The following is a 26,374-nucleotide window of genomic DNA, read 5'->3' as shown; positions in this document are numbered from 1 at the left end:
TATTGAGCTCTTACTGTGTGCAGAGCACTGTACTAAGTATTTGGGAGAGTACAAGAGATTTGATAGACACTTCCCTACCCACAAAGAGTTTACAGCGGGGGAAGAACCCATGCTCAAACTATCTTTTCCTGACACACTTAACACCTCTCCACTGAACTGAATTTCCTTGCTCCCCTGTCCCTCTGCTGAGCTTGCCGACAACCCTGAATCACCTCCAGTGTATGCTTCCTCCACTCCTGTACCTGAGCTGCAGAGTGTTGCTGGTGGAATTCCAGAGATCTCTCTGACCTTGTCCACCTTGAATTCATTCTTACCTGCTACAATTCAGCTCTCTCCTCTGCCCGACAACTATAAATATGCCTCCTAATTCACCCCCATACACACTGCCCTACCAGCTGTTCCAGATATTTAACTCTGGCTCCCACCATCTCTTTCCCCTAATGACCTGGCCACATACTTCATCAACAAAATTGAAACCATCAGGTGTGACCTCCTTAAAATCTTCCCTGCTCTTCTCCCATCCCCTAACTCCTCCACTCTCTTCAACTCTCCCTATATTCCCTGTAGTAACTCAAGAAGAGATCTCGCCTCCTCCCTAAATCTACCCATCCTACCTGTGCTTCTGACCCCACCCCTTCATTCCTTTTTAGATACTTGCCCCTTCCCTTCTTCCCTCCCTGATCACCATCGTCAACTGTTTGCTCTCCAGTGGCTTCTTCTGCACTTCTTTCAAATATGCTTACGCATCCCCTATCCTAAAAAAGACCTTCCTTGACCCCATATCTCTCTCCTTCCATTTCTCTCCAAACTTCTTCAGAGAGCTGTTTATACCATCTCCACTTCCTCTCCTCCAATTCTCTTCTTGATCCCCTTCAATCTGACTTCTGCCCCCTTCACTCCATGAAAACAGCCCTCTGTAAGATAACCAAAGACCTCCTTCTCACCAAATCTGACAGTCCCTACTCTATCAATCAATTTTATTCACTGATTGCTTAATATGTATAGAGCACTGTATTAAGCTCTTGGGAAAATACAATATAGCAACTTCCCTGCCCACAATGAGCTTACACTCTAGAAGGGGAGACAGACATTAATATAAATAAATTATAGATATGCAGGGGGTGAGGAAGGGGTGAATAAAGGGAGCAAATCAGGGTGACACAGAAGGGAATGGGAGAAGAGGAAATGAGGGCTTAGTCAGGGTAGGCCTCTTAGAGGAGATGTGCCTTCAGTAAAGCTTTGAAGGTGGGGAGAGTAATTGTCTGATATGAACAGGGAGGGAATTCCAGGCCAGAGGCAGAAGTGGGAGAGAGGTCGGCAGCAAGACAACCTAATCGTCCTAGATTAATCTCTCAGTTGCCTTTGACTCTGTCGACCACTCCCTTCTCCTGGAAACATTATGCAACGTTGGCTTCACTGACACTGCCCTCTCTTGGTTCTCTTCCTATCTTTCTGACGGCTCCTCCTCTGCCTCCTACTCCCTGACAGTAAAGCTCCCTTAAGGCTCAGTTCTAGGTTCCCTTCTACACTCACTCTGGGAAGGGAACATATCTACCAACACCGTCATTTCCCACTCTCCCAAGTGCCCAGTACAGTGTTCTGAACATAAGTATTACTGATTGACAGAAATGATTGACTGGATTAAAAATCATCCAACTAGCATAGAGGGATACAGACCATCCTCGGTCTTTGCTCATTTGTGAAACTGCATCTCCCAGCTGATTATCAATTCATATATTGATAATCCACTGTGGGAGCATTTGCTCTTCTTAGTCTGCCCCTCGGAAGGGCAGAGGTAAACATGTGCCTCAATGAACAGCTTTACTAATCCCTCTATATGAAGGCTGCACTATTTATTTTAGTGATTAAGTATACACTTCCAAAATCTTCTTGCATCAAGCGTGACCTACAAGGTCTGGCTTCATTTAATCACTTGGATTTGTATTCAGCATTAGGTGCTTATTTACTCCAAACCATCAGTTGCCATTTAGCTGAAGGATACATGGTGAAAGCATGTCAATGCTCTGGAACTACCATAGCCATAGGGTTTTCAGAATCAGCTACCTAAACTTCTTTATGTCAGTTTAACTTTTACTGTATTTACTCACAGAATTCCCCTCTCTCCCAGCCTCATGACTTTTGAGGAGGTAATCAGATTACAGCAATACACTGGGGGTCAGGTTTTGTGAATGCTGCAGATGCAGGATGAAGCAGGGGAAGGTGTTTCTTTGCAAGGAAAAAGACAAGGGTCAGAACACACAAATTAGGGGGGCCATGGGGGAAGGTTGGGGGGTGGGGTGGTGGCACAGAGAGGAGAAGGGTTACCCTAATTCACTGATTGCCTAGTGCATGCAACACTTGGGAGAGTGTGATAGAAGCAAGACACACTCTCAAATGCCCTCAACTTCTTCTTCCTTCTCCCCTCTTTTACTCCTCCGTTTTGATTTCTTTTTTTCCTCCTACTCCCCTTATTTATAGACTTAATTCCTCGATGGCCCCACAGCATAGCCCCTCCTGTTCTGGGTTTAGAAAAAAATGGGGCAATTATGCAAGTAACTATGGTATTACTCTCATGGATAATGCAGGCTCTAAAATGAGCAATAAGGCAGGAAGAGGAACAAAGACCAAAAAGGAAAAAGAAAAATGAAGAGATGACAAGACATCACCATAGTTATAAAAGTAATTAATGCCAATCAGAAAGTGTGCCCATCGCTGACTTTCAGGCCAATCTCCAATATCCTCAAAACTTCCTATCCCTTGTTCTCCCTTTGGCTCCCTGCTTTACTGTCCTCCAGTCACTGGATTTAGCGCAGAGATCCTGTTCTGCCTCGGCCGGGAATGACCACAAAGATGATCACGGAAGAGACAAACGGTGTGGTAAAAGAATTATAGTGATGAGACAAAAGACCCCAAAGAGGTAAACGCAAGGAGAAACCTTTCTAGATGATTTCTTCACACTAGATTAAGGTACTTAATTTATCCTAAAATTTAGGTTGCAATGCAGAAAACATAACTCAAAAGATCCCTGCCAATTTCAAATTTTAGAGCAAGCAGCGTGGCTTAGTGGAAAGAGCCTAGGCTTGGGAGTCAGAGGTCATGGGTTCTGATCCCGACTCCGCCACGTATCAGTTATGTGACCTTGGGCAATTCACTTCACTTCTCTGTGGCTCAGTTCACTCACGTGTAAAACAGGGATTAAGACTGTGAGCCCCATGTGGAACAACCTATTTACCTTGTATCTACCCCAGCGCTGAGAACAGTGTGTGGCACATAGTAACCGCTTAACAAATGATATTATTATTATTATTATTATTATTATTATTATTATTTAATGACTCTGCATGCCAAACTTACTGTCTCCCTCTTGTGCCAATTTTCAATTACTACACTAAGTATGAACACCACCTCTAAGCAATAACAAACAACCACACTTTGCTTGGCTCAAGCAGAGAAAGAGAGCGTAATTATGGAAAATAGATGCCTACATGACTTTTTCTTCAAAAGGAAAATTAACTTTTTAAAAACGCCATTTTTTTCCACCCCTCAATCCAGGGTGGTTTGGTTCGCTGCTGTCCAGGTGGAAACAACCACCAAAGATTCTTTCCTGTGAAGACAAAGTTACCGACTAGTACACACGTGTCTCACCCTGGCCTCATGAAGAGTCTGACCTCAGGGTAATGGTTACTGACTGTAGCTCCGGCCTCACCATGGCCATCACTCAGCAGCTATTGCTGCTATATCACTTCAAGGAGCAATTTCAAAGAACTTTTGTGGCAATCTTACCTTCACAGGAATATCATCTTCCTGATTTGCCGTCTCTGCAGTGAAGACATAAGAGATTTCTTTATGTGATGTCGTCTGTCTACAGATGGCACACTTAATTGAGCTTCTCCGGGTACCCACGCTATACTGCTCGATGATAATGGCAATGCATTCATTACAGAAACAATGCCCACAGGTCAACACAGCCCACTAGAGAAAACGCAAAAAGAGTTCACTGAATTGCTGCCAACAGCTCTTTCAAATTTAAGAGAAAATCCTACAGTTTACCCTCGATAAAGTCACAAGTCTGACTCCTAAAGACTGAAAGATGACCCCTATCAGCTTTCACATATATTCCAGGATGTGTTAAGACAATATGGTCAGAGGCCACTAATGAACTGCTAATGAAATGTTGCATCAATTCCACTTTCTCAGGTGGAAGTGTAAACAATCTGGTTGGTGATGTTTCAGACTTTGATGGGAAAACTATTTCTGTCATATAGGAATTGATGCTATCAGTTTCAACACTGAGCCGGGCCCAGAACTATTACTATTTCTTAACGGACTATGCTTGAAACTTGGAATAGAAATTCCTTTTGACCCAAAGAGGTGGCCCCCAGATTAAATAAAACAAATTAAAAAATAAACCTGGATGGCCAGTTTGGAAAGAGTTTTTCCTAGTTTAGCTACCAATTAATTGTTCACTCTCATAAGAAATGGGCACTCAGTGACCTCTCCTGCAACTTTCTACACTTTTTTCCATCAAACTATTTCTTCACACCTCTCATATTTCTATTTTTGGCCTTACTGGCCTTGCCCAACTTCTTAAACCCCACCTCTACAAAGCAGACATTTTGATTTTTTTCACTCCCCATCCTGAAAACAATGAATTGTGATTATATTTGAAGAGAATTTGAAGAAAATATTTATTTGAATTAACATGTATGCTTTTTTATGTGCAGCTGAATTGAAATTTTAGAGGGCAGAAAATGTGTCTGCTGATTTTCCTTCACAAACTATCCTCCCAAACATGATGGACCCACAACCCTCTACATGATAATTATATCTTTAGGACTCTTTTGTCTTCCACATTTAAATTTCTGGAAATTAATTAATACTCCCCAATTTCTTCCTATTCATTCATGACATTCGTGACTTTCAGTAAACAGTAATACTCCGATTGGATTTTCTACAACAGTATTACATATATTGCAAGAGTTTCCAGTGTAATAATAATAATGGTGGTAAAGTTAAAGTCATTCAGTAATGTAAAACAAAAATAAACAAAGGAAGTCATAATAAGAAAAAATGATTAATAACCCAATTACAGACATTTGGGAACTAATACCTAAGAAGAGGGTTCACCTTTATTTCCTGACTGGTAAAACAAAGATCTGGAAAGCATTGCTAATTTATACTACAGGAGAACTTGTATGCTTTTGACAATGAAAATGAGTGCTTGAAAAATTATACAGAGCAATGGATAACACTGGGTTCACTTTGCAATTTTTCACGTGCTCGTTTATGATGTTTAACTGTAAACACATTCTTAGTACTTTCAACTGTGAAAAGTTAGACGCAGAGTCAGATCACTGAGGGCTGGGTTTACAGGTAAATCCAAATGTCCAGTGATCTATCATAAAATGAAGTAATGAGCATGATTACCACCTCTAAAACAGACTTCCTAGAAATAATTCACTGTCACCACAGGAAAAGGGGAAGACATGCATTACAAATACAGAGCAAAAGTACATGGTCATAAATTAAGTCTACCTGACATGAAATGATTGCCAATCAATTAAACTTTAAATGTTTGTCCATCTTTTCGGTAGGTTCATCTATTCAACCTGGACTGCCAGATCTAATTCATGGTCTCCCTAAATTCCTGGGCATTTTACCTGTTTTCCGAGGTTCCGGGAACATATTGGACAAGGTTCTGGATTCACTCCTCCAGTGGTCTTATTTTGAGACTATGCAATATTTAAAAAGAAAAAAAGACAAGATAGCCATAACCTTAAAAGAATAATGCTATTAGTTCAGTTTTTTTAATTTAATAACTAGTAACCGAAGCTTGTTAGTAATAAAAGCATTTCTGGTACATGTGCTGCAGGAGCAGAGTTTGGATAAAGTTTAGATTTATTGCTAAATTTAATCTTTGAAAATTAAGCCTTTCCACAGGGTTTAACAGCATCAAGATATAGTAATAAGATTAATACAGAATTGGTATTTTAATTACAAGCTCTTACCAGAACAGTGTCACATATTATCTAGGCCAAAATGTAATAAAACCCATCAAAAATATCAAAAAATGCTTTTAAATGAGACATACAGGTTTTTTAATATTAATACATCTCCTGAGCAGGAGTTTGAGGACTTAAAAATTTAAAGAAGAAGATTCTGCAGCCAACCTGTTGATGTAGCTTTATTCAATCAATGATATTTATTGAGCACTTACTGTGTGCAGAGCACTCTTCTAAGTGCTTTGGGAAAGTACAATACAATAAAGTTGGTAGAAACAATCCCTGGCCACAAGTAGCTTACAATCTAGAGAGGAAGACAGAAATTAAAATAATACTGGGAGGGGAAATGTCAGTGTAAGAACATGTATGTTAGTGTTGTGGGGGTAAATATCAAGTGCTTAAAGGGTTACAGATCCAAATACACAGGTGACACAGGGGGATGGAAGGAAAGGGGAAAAGAAGGCTTAGGGAGGGTCTGTGGAGGAGGTGTGATTTTAAGAGCACTTTGAAGGTGGGGAGAGTGGTGGTCTGTCAGAAATGAAGAGGGAAGGAGTTACACATTAGTTGTAGAATAAAAGATAAATTACGAATATAAACAATTGGGCTGAAACGTGGATTCCGATGACTGCTAATCCTAACGTCTAATACTAAAGTCAATCTTGCATAATAGATATTTTCTAGGAATCCAACAAAATACTCTAAGGTAAAAAGGCCAAACTTTACTGATGTGAGACTAAATCGATGTGGTTTTTCAATAGCTCAATGTTTTCTATAAATGGCTTTCATAAACTGAAAGTTACAATTGAACCTTCAATCTCAGGGTTATGCTTAAAAATCATGAGATCAACAGAGTCAGTAATAATACCAGAATTTATAAGTAGTAACAATTCAACTCAATCACCCAATCAATAGTATGCATTTAGAAGTTATTCCATGCAGACCGCTTGGGAGAGTACAATAAAGTGTACTAAGCACTGTACTAGGCACCTGAAGGATATAAGAAAAGAGTAAAATAATAATAATAATGGTATTTGCTAAGCGCTTACTATGTGTCAGGCCCTGTACAAAGCGCTGGGGTAGATACAAGCAAATCGGGTTGGACACAGTCTCTGTTCCGCATGAGGCTCACAGTCTTGATTCCAATTCTACAGATGAGGTAACAGAGGCACAGAGAAGTTAAGTAGCTTGCCCAAGGTCACAAAGCAGACAAGTGGTGGAGTCAGGATTAGAACCCAGGTCGGTCTGACTCCAAGGCCTGTGCTCTATCCACTAGGCCACTGTGCTTGAGGAATATACAATCTAATGAGACACAGTAAATATAGTTTAGCCCCAAAGAAAGGATTATTTTTCAAAATCTGTGATACTCCATTGAATTTTAAAAATCATGTTAGAAACAAATTCTTGAAAACTGTTGAAAACTGCTGCTCATCTGAGTATTATTCTTCAGTTATATCAATTCTGAGATGTCACATCCTTTAAGCAGTGCAGAAAAACCAGAAATATGACTTGTCATTCAGTTTATATAGTCTGGTCAAGCGAAACTGAAAACTTAGAAAAATCAGACGCCTTAGAAAACACAAAAACTTTTCAAGTCTGAATTTTCACCAGTAAAATTGTATAGAATGTAGAGCTGCATCTTCACACAGGTCCCTGAAAGTATCGGTGGGGAATTGTCCAACAGGTGTTGTTCTGACTGCAGAATCACCAGGAGGGGCAACTTGCCCACCATAACTCTGAGCATCTATGTCATATGTAGGGAAAAAAAGGGTCAGTGGGAAAAATGCCCTGGAAAATGTGAGTAGGGAAACAGTCTTCTTCTCATATCCCTCCTCCTTCCCCCATTCATGAAAATTTAAATAAGTATCCTCACATGGATGTAATTTATTCCCTTTCCTTCTTGTGCAAGTCAGAATCAGTCAGCCTTATAATTATTATATTAATAGGTCCACTTATGTGTTGTTCTTAGTCTCATGTATTCTGTTAATACTTGCTCAACTCCTTTCCTAACATCTCTCAACATAAGGAAAACAATTTTTCCCACTCCTTTTTATAGTTGTAATGTACAGATGCACATTGAAGAGCATCATGGCCAGTGGAAACACCACAGGAGTCAGAGGACCTGGGTTCTGATCCCAGCTCCACAACTGGCCTGCTGTGTGACCTTGGGAAAATCATTTAACTTCCCTGTGCCTCCGTTTCCTCCAATGAAAAATGGAGATTGATTCAATACCTCTTCTCCCTCCTATTTAGACTGTGAGCCTCATTTGGCTGATTAACTTGTATCTATCCCAAGGCCTACTGGCAGGATTTGCTGACAGACTAAATATATGGGTTGCATGAGACCTAGTGGAAAGACCACAGGACTAGTAGTCAGAGGATCTGAGTTCTAATTCTGGATCTGCCAACTGCTTGCTGTGCAACTTGGGCAAGTCACTTAACTTCTCTATATCTCAGCTCCCTCTTTTGCAAATGGGGATGCAATACCACTTCTCCCTCCTACTAAGATTGTGAGCCCCATGTGGGACTGATTATTATGTATCTACCCCAGCGCTTAGCATACCAAAGGTGCTTAAATACCACAATTATTATCATGGAGGCTATGCTACTTTATCCTAAGGTTATCCAGAAGGTCAATGGAGTCGAGACAAGCCACGGGTTCTAAGACGACGGGTTTTATCCTCTACCTACTTCCTCAATATAAAAGCCAAAGTAAGGACTTTGACAAAAATTACTTATTGGATGTTCTGCATCTATTCTCCAAATCTCAAAGATAGAGGATGAATGCAAGGTGATGATATTTTATGGAATGAGTGAGTTGAGAATTCATTCACCACTCACAGGACTGCAGAGCATCAACTGCAGTGAATATCTGATCCAGATATATTTGGGGGAGGCCCCAAAGAGAAAATAAATTAAATAAAAAAGTAATGATATCTAGACTGTTCTAATAGAAAGTTGATTGTCTGACCTAATCCAGCAATAGTATTTTTACTGAGTGCCTACTATGAGCAGAGCACTGTACTACACTTGGGAGAGTTCAAGAAAATTAGCATTAACTTCTGATCCCTGCCCCCAAGGAGTTTGTAGTCTAATAGCTTCCATACAATATCATCTAAATTAATTATAAATATTTGGAGCATTAATTCTCCTCTATTATTTGATTTAGCAATTTCCCAAACACAGACAACTGAAATTAGAAAGTTCCGTTCTGGATTGATAATTACCTCTATGTTCATCTGTGAATTAACAGAAAATAAGTAAATGCTATAAAACTGAATTCAATTTTACATTGAGGTGTTAAATATTTTTATTAAATCATCAGAGTTGATTACTCTAAACACCACACTATAAAATTGTAACGTTAATAAAAATTTGACAGGAAAATAAAAATAGAATATCTACTTTAAACTTTTGGAAATTTTTCTTGGATTTTAGAAATATCAACCCAAATAAATGCCAAATTTAACATTAAGGCTACTGATATTCAGCAGCTACTTCATTTCCTGTATATCACTTCATAAAAATGAACTACACTTCTGAAAATCATATTTCATCATCACCATGGTATTTGTTAAGCGCTTACTATGTGCAAAGCACTGTTCTAAGTGCTGGGGGGATACAAGGCGATCAGGTTGTCCCACGTGGGGCTCACAGTCTTAATCTCCATTTTACAGATGAGGGAACTGAGGCCCAGAGAAGTTAAGTGATTTGCCCAAAGTCACACAGCTGAAGTTAAGTGATTTGCCCAAAGTCACACAGCTGACAATTGGCGGAGTTGGGATTTGAACCCATGACCTCTGACTCCAAAGCCCGCGCTCTTTATTTCATAAAGAGTTCTGCACAGTGTGAGTTGTAAAGTGCACTTCTGCTTAGGGAATGCAAATGCATTACTGATGAGAGAGAGAGAGAGAGAGAGAGAGAGCGCTCAGCATAAGGATAAGATTGGATGTGAAATATCACTGGTGACAAAGTCATCTTGGGCTCTTTTGTCCAGCAGAATAATTATGTCTTCTAATTATTACATCCGAGCTAGACACAAACTGTTCACTTCAGATAACCAGAATTCAAATAACTGACTTTCCACTCTATACATATTAAGATACTTATAGCAGATATTCTTAATGAAAATTTTAATCATTCCATGGCAGAATGACGACTCAGTAGTGCATCTTTTTAACCAAAGAGATGTTAGAGGAAAATGACTATATTATAGTGAAACAAATGAAAACGCAGGTACACTGTATGTAGTATTAAACTATAGTACAATAAAGGCATCGAGATTGTTAATTATGGAATCCAACAGGCTTCTGCCCAATGTATCACTAGAGGGGACACCTACCTTCTCCAAATTAGTCAGGTAGAGAAGCTGGCCAAGTTTCTTCTGAAGTTGGGATTTGGCAACTGCCTTATCATTCAACAGTTTCACTCGATTTTGTTCAACCTAGTTGCATCAAAAGGCAGTTCGTTTAAACAAAGCAGATCATCGACTTACTAGCTCCAGAATGCAAGCTTACATTTTTGCATTAACAAGTCTGCATTTCTAAAAGACATAGTGAAAAACACATGTGTAGGCATTTAAGAAAGTTTGCACAAGAATGATTTCATTTTAAACTGTCATTTATTAGGGATTTGGTATAGATTATAATGAGCGCTCAATAAATATGATCGAAAGAATGAATGCACCACAGCCAAATGCAAATTTTATTTTTGACACAGGTGGTCAAAATGATCTCTAGTAGGAATGTAAGTACAATATGCAAGGTTAGAATGTTGTACAAAGAGTGAAATGTTAGGCTGTTAATTTAAATCCCATTGATTAGCTAGCTAAAGATGGCTAACCATGGCTTCCCAATTCAGGATCGGAAAAACATACTGAGGATATAATGTTCCTAAATTTTCTTCTCTTTATCTGCACTCAGGAAACAGGGCTTGCTTTCTACACTCTTCCCCTTTCTACATTGTCCTCAATCAATCAATCAACGGTATTTATTAAGCGCTTACTGTTGTGTTGAGCACTCTGTACGAAGCACAATACAACAGAGCAGGTAGGCACGTTCCCATCCTCTCACTCAAAACTCTGAACCCCTCCTTCCTTCTCAAACCCACTCTGAAAATTCATTCAAAAGGGGAAAAAAAATTCACAGGCCGAAAAGATAAAAGAGTAATGTCTGGCATGTCAAAAAACATTATACCCCCAGTTTTCCAAGGCAGAGCTTATGTTTTCAAAGAGCCTCACGTTAAGGGAAAACTGTATTACAGTAAACATTTATTCAATACAACTTAATGGGTTAAAGGTAGATGGTTCGAAGATACTGCTATATTTTTGGATTGTGATCTCCACCATCAGAACACTTTACACGCTTGCTACTCATTGTTATTCTGTTATGTTAAATGCGGTTGAGTTGCAAAGCCACAAAGAAACACTAAAGTACTGAAAAGAACAGGAAACAGAAATGTAAGGCTGCAGCCGAGAAGTCAAACAGCATCATGTCTCGACAGGTGTTGCGTCTATATTCACAGTCATTTCTTTTTGCACCAAATCCATAAGTTGTGTCAAATTGTGGAATTTAAATTGTGGAATAACCATTTCCTAGCTTTTCTATCATGTCAAATACAAATGATATAAAGAAAACACATGTTACAGCAGCAGAATAAATGCATTGCACTGGTGGCTATGCTGTATATGAATACATTTCAATGAGTCAGTTTTAGAATATATCCTCCACAAGGGCAGGAAATAGCCCTTTTAAAAGTGAACTGCTACATCCAAATAGCTAAAAGAGCACCAAGCACAATGCCAGACCCGGGTGCTCAAATACTGTTGACTGCCTGGTGACTGATAACAAATGCTATTGGGACCAGGGTGGCACACCGAGAGAGGGAAATTCATTTACAAATACAACTAATGCAGGGAATGGTAGCTCAGGGACAAATTCCGCAGTTTAGTGGGGTGATCAGCGGGAATATCTGGTCTGAGCCCAGGTATCTCTGGCCTCGTGGCCTTTCCTGTTCGTATTCCTCTCATTGTTGCTATAATAACAATAGTAATAACAATAAAAATAATAATTATGGCATTTGTAAGTGCTCACTATGTGCCTAGCACTGTTCTAAACGCTGGGGAAGATGCACGTTAGGTTGGACCCAGTCCCTGTCTCACAGTCTCAATCCCCATTTTACAGATGAGGTAAGTAAGGCCCAGAGAAGTGAAGTGACTTGCCCAAGGTCACACAGCAGACAAGTGGCAGAGCTGGGATGAGAACCCATGCCCTTCTGATGCCTAGGCCCGTGCTCTATCCACTATACCTTGCTGCTTCTGCTACAGTGCTCTGCACACAGTAAGCGCTCAATAAATACGATTGATGATGATAATGATGCTTCCAGCAGTCATCTACCCACTCTCTTATTCCCAGAAGTCTACTCCCTTCACAGTTGGACAGATCAATACTCTCCATAGCAGGAGGCACTGTAGTTCTTTTTCCATACTTACTTGATGGCTCTAAGGCCCCAGCCTGCCTGCTTCTCTCATCTCCCTCTTTTCATGTCCTTTATGCTCCTGCTCCTGTTCTGGCTTCTGCCTTTTTTCCCCACAGCTCATACTAGATGATAGCCAGAGAGAGAACGACCTTCTGGTAGGTAGATAAGCTTAATTCAAATGAGCAAATAAAAACGCCGCTGGCTTCAAAGTGTACTATTCTGAGGTGTGTACATCAAAAAATAGTTTTTAGAAAGTGAGGGCAGTCTATCAGCCAGTCTAAATACGTCGGGCCCTAATCATTCATTCAATCGATTTATTAAATGCTTACTGTGTGCAGAGCACTGTACTAAGCAATAGGGAGAGCACAATATAACAACAGAAACATTCTCTGATGTTAGAAAAAGCACACCAGTCTAGGTTCCCCTATGAAAGAAATGAACAGTTAACTAAAGGTTAAAGAATTGGGAAGAATGGACCAATAAAAGAGTAGGAAGAAACTGGACTTGTTCAGTTTCCAGAAGAGTATATGGCTGCGCGAGGGGAAAGGATGTTAACAGTCTTAGAGAACATGAAAGGTCAGTTTACAGAAAACGGTGCCCACGTTCAGCATGACTTTCGAATGGACTATAAAAAGAAACTGGGATAAACGGCAGTGGCAGAAAATTACACTGGGTTTAGGATTGAATTTGCTGGACTGAAAGGTTGTGAGTTTGTGGGCCAGATTATTGGAAGATGTTACCAAATCTTATTATCTGGAAGTTTTCAGGAATGGGATTGGTAACCAGTTGTCTAGAATGTTTGATGATCTGCAGCATTCTCCCTCAGGGTAACAGAATCTCAAACATACTGGCTGCACACTATCTCTGAAGTTTTTGCAACCTACCTCATGTGGTTCAATGATGTGGAGAACTGGAGGGTTGGGCTTTGGCTCATCGGGGTGGCGCACTCTTAGCCGTTCTGTAGCCATGGCTAGTTCATCTATAGCAGAGACGTGATCCCTCAGAACCATCCAATATTCGTGAAGCAGCTGCAGGTAGGAACAGAATGAATAAGTGATACAGGATGTAGGCCCAGATCTAATAGACCAGGGTTAGTTATAAATTTATTCAGTGAGGCCTAAAGAAAACATCCATGATAATAGAGGAATATACTAGAATACAGGGCCCTGAAAGCTCTATGTAAAGTTGGGAATATTAGGGAGAATTTAAATCAGAATCTAAAATCACAGGTCAAGAAGCCTCATTTAAATCACTGATTTCTTTTCAAACTCTAAAATATTCTCCACCAAGGTCTTACTTACGGACTAGCAATCAATCAATCTATGGTATTTGAGCACTTACTGTGTGCAGTCCAATATAACAATAAACAGACACATTCCCTAACCACCTGTTACTAGTACTACCACTACCACCTCTGCCTTTCTGATGAATTTCTTGGGAGAGTATAGGACAGGTTTCAAATTATTATTAAAAAATGAAATCAACATATTTGGTTTAGTGGAAAGAGCATGGGCTTGGGAGTCAGAAGAAGTGAGTTCTAATCCCGGCTCTGCCACATGCCTGCAGTGTGACTTTGGGCAAGTCACTTAACTTCTCTGTGCCTCAGTTACCTCATCTGTAAAACGGGGATTAAGACTTCGAGCCCCATGTGGGACAACCTGATTAGCTTGTATGTACCCCAGTGCTTAAAACTGTGCTTAAACTGTGCTTGGTGCATAGAAAGCGCTTAACAAATACCATAATTAATATGATCATAAATAGCATATATTATAATCCCCATTCCATGACATCGTTAGGTTTCAAACTACTGGAAATTTAACCTATTGTTATATAATTTACTTTTTAGAAGAGCACCCTAAAAATAAATTATTAGGTATGAATTTAGTATTTTCGATGGATTTTTTAAATCTGTAAATGTAGGCAAGCGTGTGCATGCGCGCACACACACACACCACAAACACACATTCTCTCTTGTTGCTTTTGCTCCTTCATTAGGAAACAGTGTGACCTAGTGAACCCCACAAGGGCCTGGGTGTCAGAGGACCTGGGTTCTAATCCAGGCTCTGCCACTTACCCACTGTGTGACTTTGGGTAAGTAGTTTAACTTCTCTGTGCCTCAATCGCCTCATCGGAAAAATGGGGATTCATTACCTGCTTTCCCTCCTATTTATTCTTTGGGCCCCCAAGTAGGACCTGGTTATCCTGTATCTACCCCAGCACTTAGTACAGGGCTTGGCACACAGTAAGTGCTTAAATACCACAATTATTATTATTCTTCCACATGAATAAATTTGGCTAGCAAATGCGAAAATGCTCCAGGACATTTAAATAGTAAAAAGGGACACATTTTGTATAACACCTAATATTCTTTCTCTACTGCAGTGTGAAAAGTGAAGAGAGACCATATACTTAAGTGAAATTACAGGAAAACTTAATCAAAATAAGCTGATCCATAAATTCCAAGTTTTGTTTCAATGGATGGATGCTTTAGAAAACTTATTTCTTACTACAAAGTTTCTAACTTCAAATTATTTTCTTAAATACTCCATCCATCTTCCAGTTTCACCCATCTCTTCTATGCCTTATTAATGGCTCCTTTGGGGTCATATTTAAATAACTTGCATTTTCTTCCTTGCTATTTATGTACCCTGCTCTCTCCTCATGGCTTCCAAGTACATTAGTACATTTATTTGATTCTAGAGAAATCCTAAAGGCTGGGATGTCTGCACTGCCCAACATGCTCATTATGCTTAAGAGCAATAGACGCATTTGTTTTGAACTTCATCCCTAAATCATATCTTCTAAAATAGCTTGTTTTGTACATCTGGGAATTTACAAATGCTATACATCAGCAGAAAGGCACGTACTTTGTGTGGGTGTGAAAGATGTAAAGAGGTGTTCATCAGAGGAAAACACAGGCACACACCCCCACACACACACTCCCGTATATACACACACCCCCCCAAGACACTAATTTTATTAACAATAGGTGGAGCAGGAAACTGGGCAGCTAACTGTGGTATGGAGGCAGAGGCTCCCAGCTTTTGCTGCTGCTTCTGCTCTGCTTCCAAAGGCACCTTTCTCAGAGATAGAGTGTGACAGAGACAGTGTGTGTGTTTGTGTGTGTTTTTGTGTGCGCACGCGTCTTTGTGACTGAGCAAGGGGATGTAGCAGCAGTGCTTCTTGATGGCTAAGAAGGAAGAGAAAGAAGAGACTGAGGTTGTAGCTAATGGGAAAAGAGTCAAATGGGTGGTGGAGAAAGTCAATAGTGTACTCACTTTGTGGTCATTTTTGCTAAGGGCCTGTTCTATATGGAGGCAAGGGACTATGGTGGGTAGAAAGGGTTTATAAAAAGGTTTGAGGGCAGGCTTAATGCTTGCCCTCCTTGTCGCCTGCTCTCTCAGCCAGTTGTACCTGTGAATAGGCCAATCAGGAAGTTTCAGAGGCTGAGACCCAAACAGTAAAACAGAAACAACTTGAGAGAGAGAGAGAGAGAGAGAGAGAGAGAGAGAGAGACAGAGAGACAGAGTGTGTGTGTGTGTGTGTGTGTGTGTGTGTGTGTGTGTGTGTGTGTGTGTGTGTGTGTACACATAAACATTCCTCCACACAAATTTAAAAAGGGCCATATTTTCATGTTTCTTACATTGGCCACTTCCCATTAAACGTTTGGGTAAAATTCAAGTACATGATATATAGCATGAAAACTAAAAGTGATCTGACCGGCATTCTATAGATGCCCAAAATGCTCAGAGCTCTATCACAGCTCCTTCAAGAACAATGTAACCTTCATATGCAACCCTTCGGGTGAAATACGCTGAGTGATTTTAAAGTCACTCAATTTTAAATCATTTTCAAGTCATGGAAGCATCATGGCCTAGTGGAAAAAGCACAGGCCTGGGAGTCAAAGGATCTGGGTTCTAGTCCTGGCACTCCCAGCTGCTTTCTGGGTGACCTTGGGCAAGTCACTTGATTTCTCTGTGCCTCAGTTTCCTCAAATGCACAATGTGGTTTCAATACCTGCTCTCCCTCTTTCTTAGACTGTGAGTCTCATGTGGGACAAGGACGGTATTGGGCCTGATTAATTTGTATTTACCCCAGCACTTAGACCAGTGTTTGACACCTGGTAAGTGCTTTACGAATACTATTTAAAAAAAAGTCACTTGTAAAGATCCTCAACTGAAGTGTGCAGTATAGAAAGTTGAACCATGAGCTCAAAGATTAGCAAGCCGAGGTCTCAAAAAATATTATTCACAACTATGCTTTACTAAGTGAAGGCAATCTGTTATATTTTTGTCCATACAAGAGGAACCTTTTCTGCTAGTTTTTGAAAAGCAAGTGGGACATTTACTCTTGGGCAAGGCTTTGGATTTTTGAAAAGCTGTCAAACACGGCTTTAGAGTTAGGAAAGCAGTAGAATATATCGTTTCCCTTCTCCTACCCATCTCACCTCCGAAGTGTGCACACTGACAACCCGCCTCCACTGCATAAATGCAACAGTGGATTCTGGTACTACAAGAGGGCACAAATGTTTATGCCTCCAATACAGTCATTATAGTATTTTGGACTTAGACTAATGATGTCAGAAGCCACTTAGTATTTTAGTTATTGCAACATTTTCTAAGTTTGGGAAGTATGAAATAGGTTACATCTGCTTTTTAAAGTTTTATGGCTCTAGAACTTGCTGGTTCCAGAGCCCAGATCTGGGGGATGCTGAACAATTCTTCAGTTGTAGCTGCGGTAAAGAGGCTCGGTAACAAATGTTTTCTCTTCATGTATATTGCCCTACCAGAAGTGCTTGTTCTGCTGTGCCTGTTTTATTCTTAGGCTATTACCTCTTCCCAAGTAGGCAACTCTCTCCTCTTGTCCACTATAGAAGTGGAGAAAAAAATCCTGCTCCTGTATTTCTCTATTTCTAAATCAGTGTACTTTTGGATGACCCACTCATCAAACCTCACAACGTAATCCTAAAGAGAAGGCGCGCACCTTAGACGACGACGTCCTTGGAAGCAGCGCTCTAGCCCACAACTGGATGGCAGTGGTTCGTTTAATTTTGAATTCAAGACAGCATTTCCATTCCTGTTAGCTAGAATCAGCCATCTTTTCACCCTAGCAGTTAAATTTGAAGACATTAGGGAGGGTGATCCTAAAATATGAAACCTCTGTCCAGGCAAAAGTGAAATGTGAAGGAGAGAAGGGGGAAGAGAAAAGGAAAACCTATCAGATGAAACATTGCATTTCTCGAACTTTATCTACTGCTGTACCTTATATTCCTTCTTCCAGGCTTCAAAGAGTTCCATCGAGGCATTCCCCTCCTCAGTTAGCCTGCTATCTAATCGGTGAACTTTGGCAAAAGACAACACGGCTTTCAAAGAGCGCTCCATCTCACTTGCTGCCCACAGTCCTCGGCTTGTAGTGGGCAGACGGTCATCTACAAGGCCTTCTTCATCCTCTATCATCTCCTCAAAGATTGCGGTCTGACCTTTCACCCTGGAGACAACAAAGAATTAGTCGTTACTAGCTATAAAATCTGCTTCACCTGTCAATGGGTCCAGGGTGTCTAAACCTATTCTTTGGGCAAGGGATTGTGTGAGAGTGAAAGAGTGATCCTCCTTAGAAAGGTTCAAAGGAAGCAGGTTCAGCTCAGGGTTTCCCTGCTACCCTCTGTGCCGCAATCAGAGTATTTTGCTGGTCCCCTTTAAAAGTTAAAGGAAATGAGTCACTCTCAGACCCATCCCATATAAGATGTTTTGAGTTAAAATGATTATAGCATTTATAAAATTTCTAAATGGACATTCTGTTTCAGCTTTACGATTTAACGCTTTCTCCTTTACAACTCTTGCTTTTGCTATATATCTACCTCCAGAGACGTGGTCGGAATCTGAACCTGTACATATGTATATGTGTTTGCACATATTTATTACTCTCTTTACTTATTTTACTTGTACTCTATATTGTATTCTATTTATTCTATTCTATAGAATTCCTGTATTCTGTTTCTTTTATTTTGTTAATATGTTTTGTTTTGTTGTCTGTCTCCCCCTTCTAGACTGTGAGCCCGCTGTTGGGTAGGGACCGCCTCTATATGTTGCCAACTTGGACTTCCCAAGCGCTTAGTACAGTGCTCTGCACACAGTAAGCACTCAATAAATACGATTGAATGAATGAATGGAAATGGGGAAACAATTTAAAAAACCCTGATGGGCTGGGTTAGGAAGGGGGGGAACGTAAAGAAGGTGGAGGGATGGAATGGGGGAGGTTGACAGGTGGGAATAGGGGGCAACCTGACTGGCGGGGTGTGCTTACCTGGGAAAACTGGAAATTTCATTTTACTTCCAGTGAAATAAAAGTTGGCTATCAAGGAACCTCTCTTATTCAATATGAATACATTAATACAGCCAACTTACCTATCTAGAACTGAACAAGCACACAATTCTGGATACTTATGGCAAAAATGGGGCATCAGGACTGGGTTTGGGAACAAATTCCCTACATATTAAGTTCCTATGAGAAAACTAGTTCCAATGCATCCACTTACAATGTGTTTTCAGGACCCAATTCTGTTATAAACTGGGAATCAGCATGGACTATGGGATACAGCGTGGGCCTTGGAGTCAGAAGGACCTGGATTCTAGTCCCGGTTCCGCCACTTGTCTGCTATGTGACCTTATGCAAGTCACTTAACTTCTCTGTGCCTCAATTACCTCATCTGTATAATGAGGATTAATACTGTGAGCCCCATATGGGACATGGACTGTGTCCAATCTGGTTACCCTGTATCTACCCCAGTGCTTGGAACTGGCACACAGTAAGCGCTTAAATACCATAAAAAAAAATCCTGTACAGTAATTTTCAAGCTGATCCAGCTCTCTCAGTGACTCATGGATGTTTTGTGGCAAATAAAGAAAATGGTAATTCAAAGGTTTGGGGTCAGACGTTCTCCAGCAGCCCCAGGGCCATCCTGAGAAAAGCAGGTGGGTTGGTAGCTTGGCTTTTTCCACCATGAATGCTGCAGCTGCTGCTGCAGCCCTGACTTTGCTCTGCCCTCCTATCTCTGCACCTCTGGAAGACAGGAAGAGAAAAGAGTGTTGCTGCAAGAACAAAAGAAAGAATTTCTTCTACTTGTAAAGTGGATCTATCAGAGAATACTGCTAAAAAGAAGAAAGGAGCATTATAAATTAAAACTCTCCCCCAAGGAGAAATTTCTACAAAAGATATTTTTAAAATACAAATCAACACCCTGACAAATAGTGGTATGAATCACAAAACAACACTGCGGAGTCCTTTTCCCCTAGAGTTTATTTCTGATGAAAATCTGGAAGAAATCCCTTTAGAAAAATAAAATAAAAACAAAAGGAATCTCAAAATCAGACCCCGAAGCCAGCAAAATGTTTCATTTTCCTTTTGGGAAAGCATCAAATGTAGCACTTACGTGTGAGAGAATAGCTTCGACTCATATTCTGTGAACAATTCATCAGCCTTACAAAAGACACAGCTGGAAGAGAAGACAGCACCAAGAGAAACATTTAAAACTGTACTCAGCAATCAGGTCATTTCCAGGAGATCCTTAGTATTTTGCAACCCACATTTTCATTAGAGAAAATATTCCCTTTAAAAAAAATAAAGAAATCACATTACAATTCCATCTATTTGGTGGAAAATAAAAGGAACACAAACAAAAGGCTTGAACGTATGTTTTATAAAATAAGCTGGCTCAATATTTGGATTTCTTTTCTCCTTCGGCAGCCAAATGAGACAGCAGCTTTGTAGCTCAAGCTACACAAGGATTTGAAATGAAATAGACAAGGACAACGTCTCTCTGGACAATTTCTTCTTTTACCTACTTGTTGAGGGGAAGTCTGATGGGTCGCAGGTGGCAAATGGTGGCAGCATCAATCACCTCCTTGGAGGGAGGTTCTTCCAAATTCTTTACAGCTTCTCTTACTAACTTCTGAAATTTCTTCAGCTCCTCCATTTGTGTGGTGAGTAGGTATTGAAGACCTCTGCAGTCACGGAACCTGATCAACCCCGCCACAAATGAACGAAAACACAAAAATCAACTCACGCCAATGCTGATGGAAAGCTGAATGTGGCTTTCCTCCTATAATGACTTCCCCTTAGAAAAAGTGGACCTGTATAAGTATCACTCAGCTAGTGCTCCTGGTCTCTACATCTCTATGGGCAACTACTACAGGATGGTTTGGCTGAGGATGAGGGCAGGAAGCCGATCTTTTGCTCCCATTGGCAAAATGAAGGCTGGGGAGGGAGTCTGGGCAAGAGGAAAGACGAGGTCTGGTAGCACAGCATGGCCTTCCAGATCTCAGGGAGAGCTAGAGGTAGTGAAGCATCATTTTTTGGACACTTATTTTTGTGGAGAAAGCACAATGGATGTATACACTGTACATGCCTCCAAAGGAATTCGATACCTCCGAGGTGAATTTTTCTGCTATCTCAACATGAAAGATGTTCGTGTTCTCAAGTTCCAGTGAAGATTGTTAATTAACACTTGGCTAGCATTCCTGCCATTATTTAACGGTGTTGTGGGGAGGAGATATTTTATTTTCCATGGGGATTCTGAGCATTCACCTGAAGGATGCCATGCTATACTGGCTACGTGACGCTTTCGGAGGATGCTTTTCAACCTTTGCCCACAACATTGTATCTGAACCAGTCTTCTGAACAGTGTGTTTTCAACTTTGAGGCTGACTGGATAATGCTCAGATCTTTTCAGGGGCCTTAGCAGGTAACAAGGAACTTCCCCCCCAAAATCTCAACTCTAACTCACTCCACCAAGTACGCAACTGAAAATTTCTCTCAATTTCAGCGTGCAAGCGTCCAAAAGATGATGCTACAGAAAGAACAAAAACCATAAGCACTACAAAAGAGTAAATTTTTAATTGGCTTGTCTGAAGAAAAACTGGAGCACTATCCAGTTGAAGGTTTATATTTTTTTCCCTATTTGAAGTGTATTTCTTTTACACCAATGTCCAGATGTTCTGAGCGAGAAGCATCTGAAATTTAATCGCACCTCTTAACCCTAAGGATCGAAAGCTTTGAGCAGACTATTCACAACAGTGATCAAACTCTTTTGAACTGTTTTCTTACTTATCTGCCATGGAAAATTTCTGAGCTTGTTGCTTGTAGTTGCTGGTTAACTCATTTTGCACGCGCAGAACAAGCTCCTCGTCAATAGCACGCTGTATTGCTGACTGGATGACATCCAGCCACCAAGGTGATCCAGAATGAATCTGTAGGGGGGAACAAAATTCATCTAGGAATGATGGCGATAAACAGCCCCAAACACTGAGCAGATATCCCTTTCTTTGTTGGGACTATTAGTCACTTTTGATGTGAGGTTAGCTATCTGACTCTGGAACAACCTGGACTTCTCCTTCCATCTCAACTCCTGAAGTCCCAGAATTCTTATTTCTACAGTTTCAAATGACTCTATACGCACTATTAGTTTAAGGAAAATTATTCTTTGTCTATAACGTTAGGCGGTATAAGGTCTAAAAATATGGTGAATATGACTAAGATGATCTCTAGTAGAATGGGACAGGTGGGAAGATAATTTTCTTCAATTTTTACCGAGAGCATTACCTCTCACTGCATTACCTGCAATCTTATCCTTTCACTGTTCTTGGAGTTTCTTGCTGCTCAGAGTAGCATGCCTTTCTTTGGGACTGTGTTTTGGAACCAATTCCCTATATATTAAGTTCAAAATACATTATATTTTGAAGTGCACAAATCGTGCTGTTGAGGGAGTCATTCACCAGATTAAGGTGAATGAAAAGTTGATGGCTTCTGTGTTAGTCAAATCATGGCCTACTGGAAAGAGCCTGGGCTTGGAAGTCGAGAGACCTGGGTTCTAACCCATGCTCTGCCACTTGCCAGCTGTGTGGCCTTGAGCAAGTCTCTTAACTTCTCTGTCTTCAAAGTCCTCATCTATAAAAATAAATCTGTAAGAATTAAATATGTGTTCTCCCTCCCATTTAGACTGTGAGTGCCATGTGGGACAGTTTATATTGCATCTAACACAATACTTAGCATAGTATTTCGCACAAAGTAAATGTTTAACAAATACCATCATTATTATATTCTCATTTATACATATATCTATAAATATATACATATATGTGAGAGGGGAGGTAGACACACAATCAGTGGTATTTATGGACCCACTGTTGGGTAGGGACTGTCTCTATATGTTGCCAACTTGTACTTCCCAAGCGCTTAATACAGTGCTCTGCACACAGTAAGCGCTCAATACATATGATTGATTGATTGACCCCTAACTGTATGTAGAACACTATAAGATGGCCTTAGGAAAGTACACTACAACAGAGTTGGTAAGTGTGAGCCCAGCCCGGAAGGAGCTAACAGTCTATAAGGAAAGACAAACATTAAAATACACATTTTTTTTTCCCCAATCAAACGACAAGACAGTGTTAGTGTGGGGCACAGAGAAGCTGGTGACAGCCATGGTAAGAGAGGCAGATGAAAACAAATAGCTCTATAATTATTCTTATTATTGCTATTATTATTATTATTGATAAAGTACTTGCTAAGTTCTAACAAAGTGTCAACACTGTTCTAAGTGCTCCCTAATGCGAGATCAACTCTGGATCTTCTGTTTTCCTCTCTTGAAGCTGCCCAAAGACAGCATTCTTTCCCTGACAACAGGACAGATGTTTATCAGAAACTCCTCCATACACAGAGGCACCTGATAATCAACTAACATCCTTACCATGTTAATACAGCAGGAAATCATAATAGCTGCTAATGATTACTGGGTTTTTGAGAAACCCTTGCTAACTACTGAAACAATGTTACTTTGGGATATAGTCTCAATTGCAGGGTGAAGCATTTTAAATGATTTAAATGATGAAGTTTAACTGAAATAATGAAGTTTTTATCATATACTGTGCCAGTTTATTTTGGATACCTTATAAGAATTGCATTTATTTAATGTGTTGCATTTTTAAAGTAAATTTAAGCAATTGAGCTTCACTTTTTAATTCAAGGAAAAGCACAGCATCACAGCCATTGCTCAGAGTAAAAACCTGACACTTACTTAAAATGTATATTTTTCAATGTCTGTATTACCTTGATTTTTATGCACCCTTTTAATGACTGCCCATGTCAATGTGGTATTTCTTGGAATATAAATTCTAGAAGACAAGGGCAGTTTCAACTTGCTTTTACGGGTCCAAGAAGAACCTTGCAGAAGGTACTTAATTATGGGGGTCCAAGGTGGACCAAAGTGGGCAGAAAAGAATAGGAAGGAATGGGAAGGAAGTCAGACTTCCAATTTTAAGGCAGGTACCATGTCATTCATTCCTACAGAAGAGCATGGAAGCCCAAGTCCTGGCCCATTGGACACTTTTCCTCTCTACTGCCAGCAGACTGTGAGCAGCCTCAACTTGTTTCCCTCGCTTCCGTGTATCCCTACTCTCCCACGCACCCATACTCTTTAGGGGCAGACTTAAGTTAGTAAAGGTTAGAGACATATAAAACAACATGAAAATACTTCACAGAGGATGTTGAATGTCATCCGCATCCCCCACACTGCAGAAGCTTTCAAAATTTCAAATCTTTAACTGCAAAACCGAGCCCCTAGAAAGATACTATTTAGAAATCCGTGAGACTAATTCAAACCTGGATTTTTTTTAAGGGATAAATAGAAAATGCTTCCCCTCGAGAGGGTAACAGTCGACTTTCAAATGATTGGCCCATTGTAAAGTGACAGGTATCAATACTGAAATTCCTATATAATGTGCCTGAATGATAAAAGAAAAACTCTGAACTGATATGAATTATTTTTTATTACTCATACACTTCAACATTAAAACAATAATAATAATGATGGCATTTGTTAAGTGCTTACTATGTGAGAAGCACTGTTCTAAGTGCTGGGGGGGGATACAAGGTGATCAGGTTGTCCCACGTGGGGCTCACAGTCTTAATCCCCATTTTACAGATGAGGTAACTGAGGCACAAAGAAGATAAGTGACTTGTCCAAAGTCACACAGCTGCAAGTGGCGGTGCTGGGATGTTACAATGTTTCTGTCCTGATAAGAGAAGCAGCATGGCTCAGTGGAAAGAGCATGGGCTTTGAAGTCGGAGGCCATGGGTTCAAATCCCAGCTCTTCCAATTGTCAGCTGGGTGACTTTGGGTAAATCACTTAACTTTTCTGGGCCTCAGCTCCCTCATCTGTAAAATGGGGATTAAGACTGTGAGCCCCCCGTGGGACAACCTGATCACCCTGTAACCTTCCCAGTGCTTAGAACAGTGTTCTGCACATAGTAAGCACCTAATAAATGCTATCATTATAATTATTATTATTATACTCTAATAGTAACTGAAAATTTCGCTAGCCAGCAATGAAGTCAGTTAACTTCTACTGCTCATTTATTGAATATATACTTTATAAAGCACTGTAGTGAGAGATGAATGGGGCTAAAAAAGAAGTAATCAGGTTCAGTGAAGGAGCAAATACACACATTTGCTCAATCTCCCCCTTCAATTTTATTCCAATCCTAACCAAATCTCCAGTGGCTACCAATCAATCTGCGCATCAGGCAGAAACTCCTCACCCTGGGCTTCAAGGCTGTCCATCACCTCGCCCCCTCTTACCTCAAATCCCTTCTCTCCTTCTCCAGCCCAGCCCGCACCCTCCGCTCCTCCGCCGCTAATCTCCTCACCGTGCCTCGTTCTCGCCTGTCCCACCATCGACCCCCGGCCCACGTCATCCCCCAGGCCTGGAATGCCCTCCCTCTGCCCATCCGCCAAGCTAGCTCTCTTCCTCCCTTCAAGGCCCTACTGAGAACTCACCTCCTCCAGGAGGCCTTCCCAGACTGAGCCCCTTCCTTCCTCTCCCCCTCGTCCCCATCTCCATCCCCCCCATCTTACCTCCTTCCCTTCCCCACAGCACCTGTATATATGTATATATGTTTGTACATATTTATTACTCTATTTATTTATTTATTTTACTTGTACATATCTATTCTATTTATTTTATTTTGTTAGTATGTTTGGTTTTGTTCTCTGTCTCCCCCTTTTAGACTGTGAGCCCACTGTTGGGTAGGGACTGTCTCTATGTGTTGCAAACTTGTACTTCCCAAGTGCTTAGTACAGTGCTCTGCACACAGTGAGCGCTCAATAAATACGATTGATGATGTTGATGATGATGATTTTTACTAGGACTTCCATTCCTACATCCAGTTAGTTATCTGCTGTTCTATCTGATTTTACCTCAAAAACTCTGACATAGTTCCTTGTTCCTGTTGTGTCCTCCTCAATCAGTAATATTTATTAAGCACCTACTGTTTGCAGTATACTGTATGCTGTATACTGTATGCAGAACACTGAATTAAAAGCTGGGGAGTTTACAATCTAGTGAGGGATATAAACACTAAATTACAGATAGTAAGTAATAGAGCATAAAGAGAAAAACTCACTATTTGTCTGACTGTATTCTCATTGGATTGTGTGGGAATGTGTGTCTTGCTTCTGTTATACTTTGCCAAGAGCTTAGTTCATTCATTCAGTCGTACTTATTGAGCGCTTACTGTGTGCAGAGCACTTAGCTAAACGCTCCACACAAAATATGACCAATTAGTTGACTGAGATACCATATAGATGAATAAAATGTATATAATCTATCCAACTAGACAGGTACAGTGATATGTATTTAGGCAGATAGGAAAGATGAAGGACAGGGTACAGAAGCGTGGGCAGCTCAAACACTTCGTATATAAAATGGAGTATACAAATGGCTACTGATTTCATAAGATTATTTTTTAAAGGAAAACCAAAACTTTCTTGAAAGAAACATTACCCTCTCAACACACAGAGCTGTGGCTCCAGTACTCTGCAATATTTAAAAATACTTCTTTTT

General features: G+C 40.4%; 1 protein-coding gene across 2 annotated transcripts in view; it reads right to left on the bottom strand.

The window, feature by feature from the left end:
* SHPRH (SNF2 histone linker PHD RING helicase) overlaps nucleotides 1–26,374 on the bottom strand; it is a 171,384-nt gene that overhangs the window by 37,475 nt on the left and 107,535 nt on the right. For both annotated transcript variants that reach the window (XM_038762901.1, XM_038762893.1), the window contains exons 18-25: nucleotides 21,579–21,721; nucleotides 20,318–20,491; nucleotides 19,906–19,968; nucleotides 17,738–17,963; nucleotides 13,361–13,504; nucleotides 10,342–10,443; nucleotides 5,661–5,732; nucleotides 3,784–3,972 (exon numbers count right to left, since the gene is read on the bottom strand). In XM_038762901.1, the coding sequence (XP_038618829.1) occupies nucleotides 3,784–3,972; nucleotides 5,661–5,732; nucleotides 10,342–10,443; nucleotides 13,361–13,504; nucleotides 17,738–17,963; nucleotides 19,906–19,968; nucleotides 20,318–20,491; nucleotides 21,579–21,721 (1,113 nt within the window). The remainder of the gene's footprint in view (nucleotides 1–3,783; nucleotides 3,973–5,660; nucleotides 5,733–10,341; nucleotides 10,444–13,360; nucleotides 13,505–17,737; nucleotides 17,964–19,905; nucleotides 19,969–20,317; nucleotides 20,492–21,578; nucleotides 21,722–26,374) is intronic.

Source organism: Tachyglossus aculeatus, chromosome 2 (genome assembly GCF_015852505.1).
Source record: "Tachyglossus aculeatus isolate mTacAcu1 chromosome 2, mTacAcu1.pri, whole genome shotgun sequence".
Taxonomy (NCBI): Eukaryota; Metazoa; Chordata; class Mammalia; order Monotremata; family Tachyglossidae; genus Tachyglossus; species Tachyglossus aculeatus.
The sequence above is the reverse complement of the archived record's forward strand: the minus strand, read 5'-3'. Positions and strand labels throughout refer to the sequence as shown.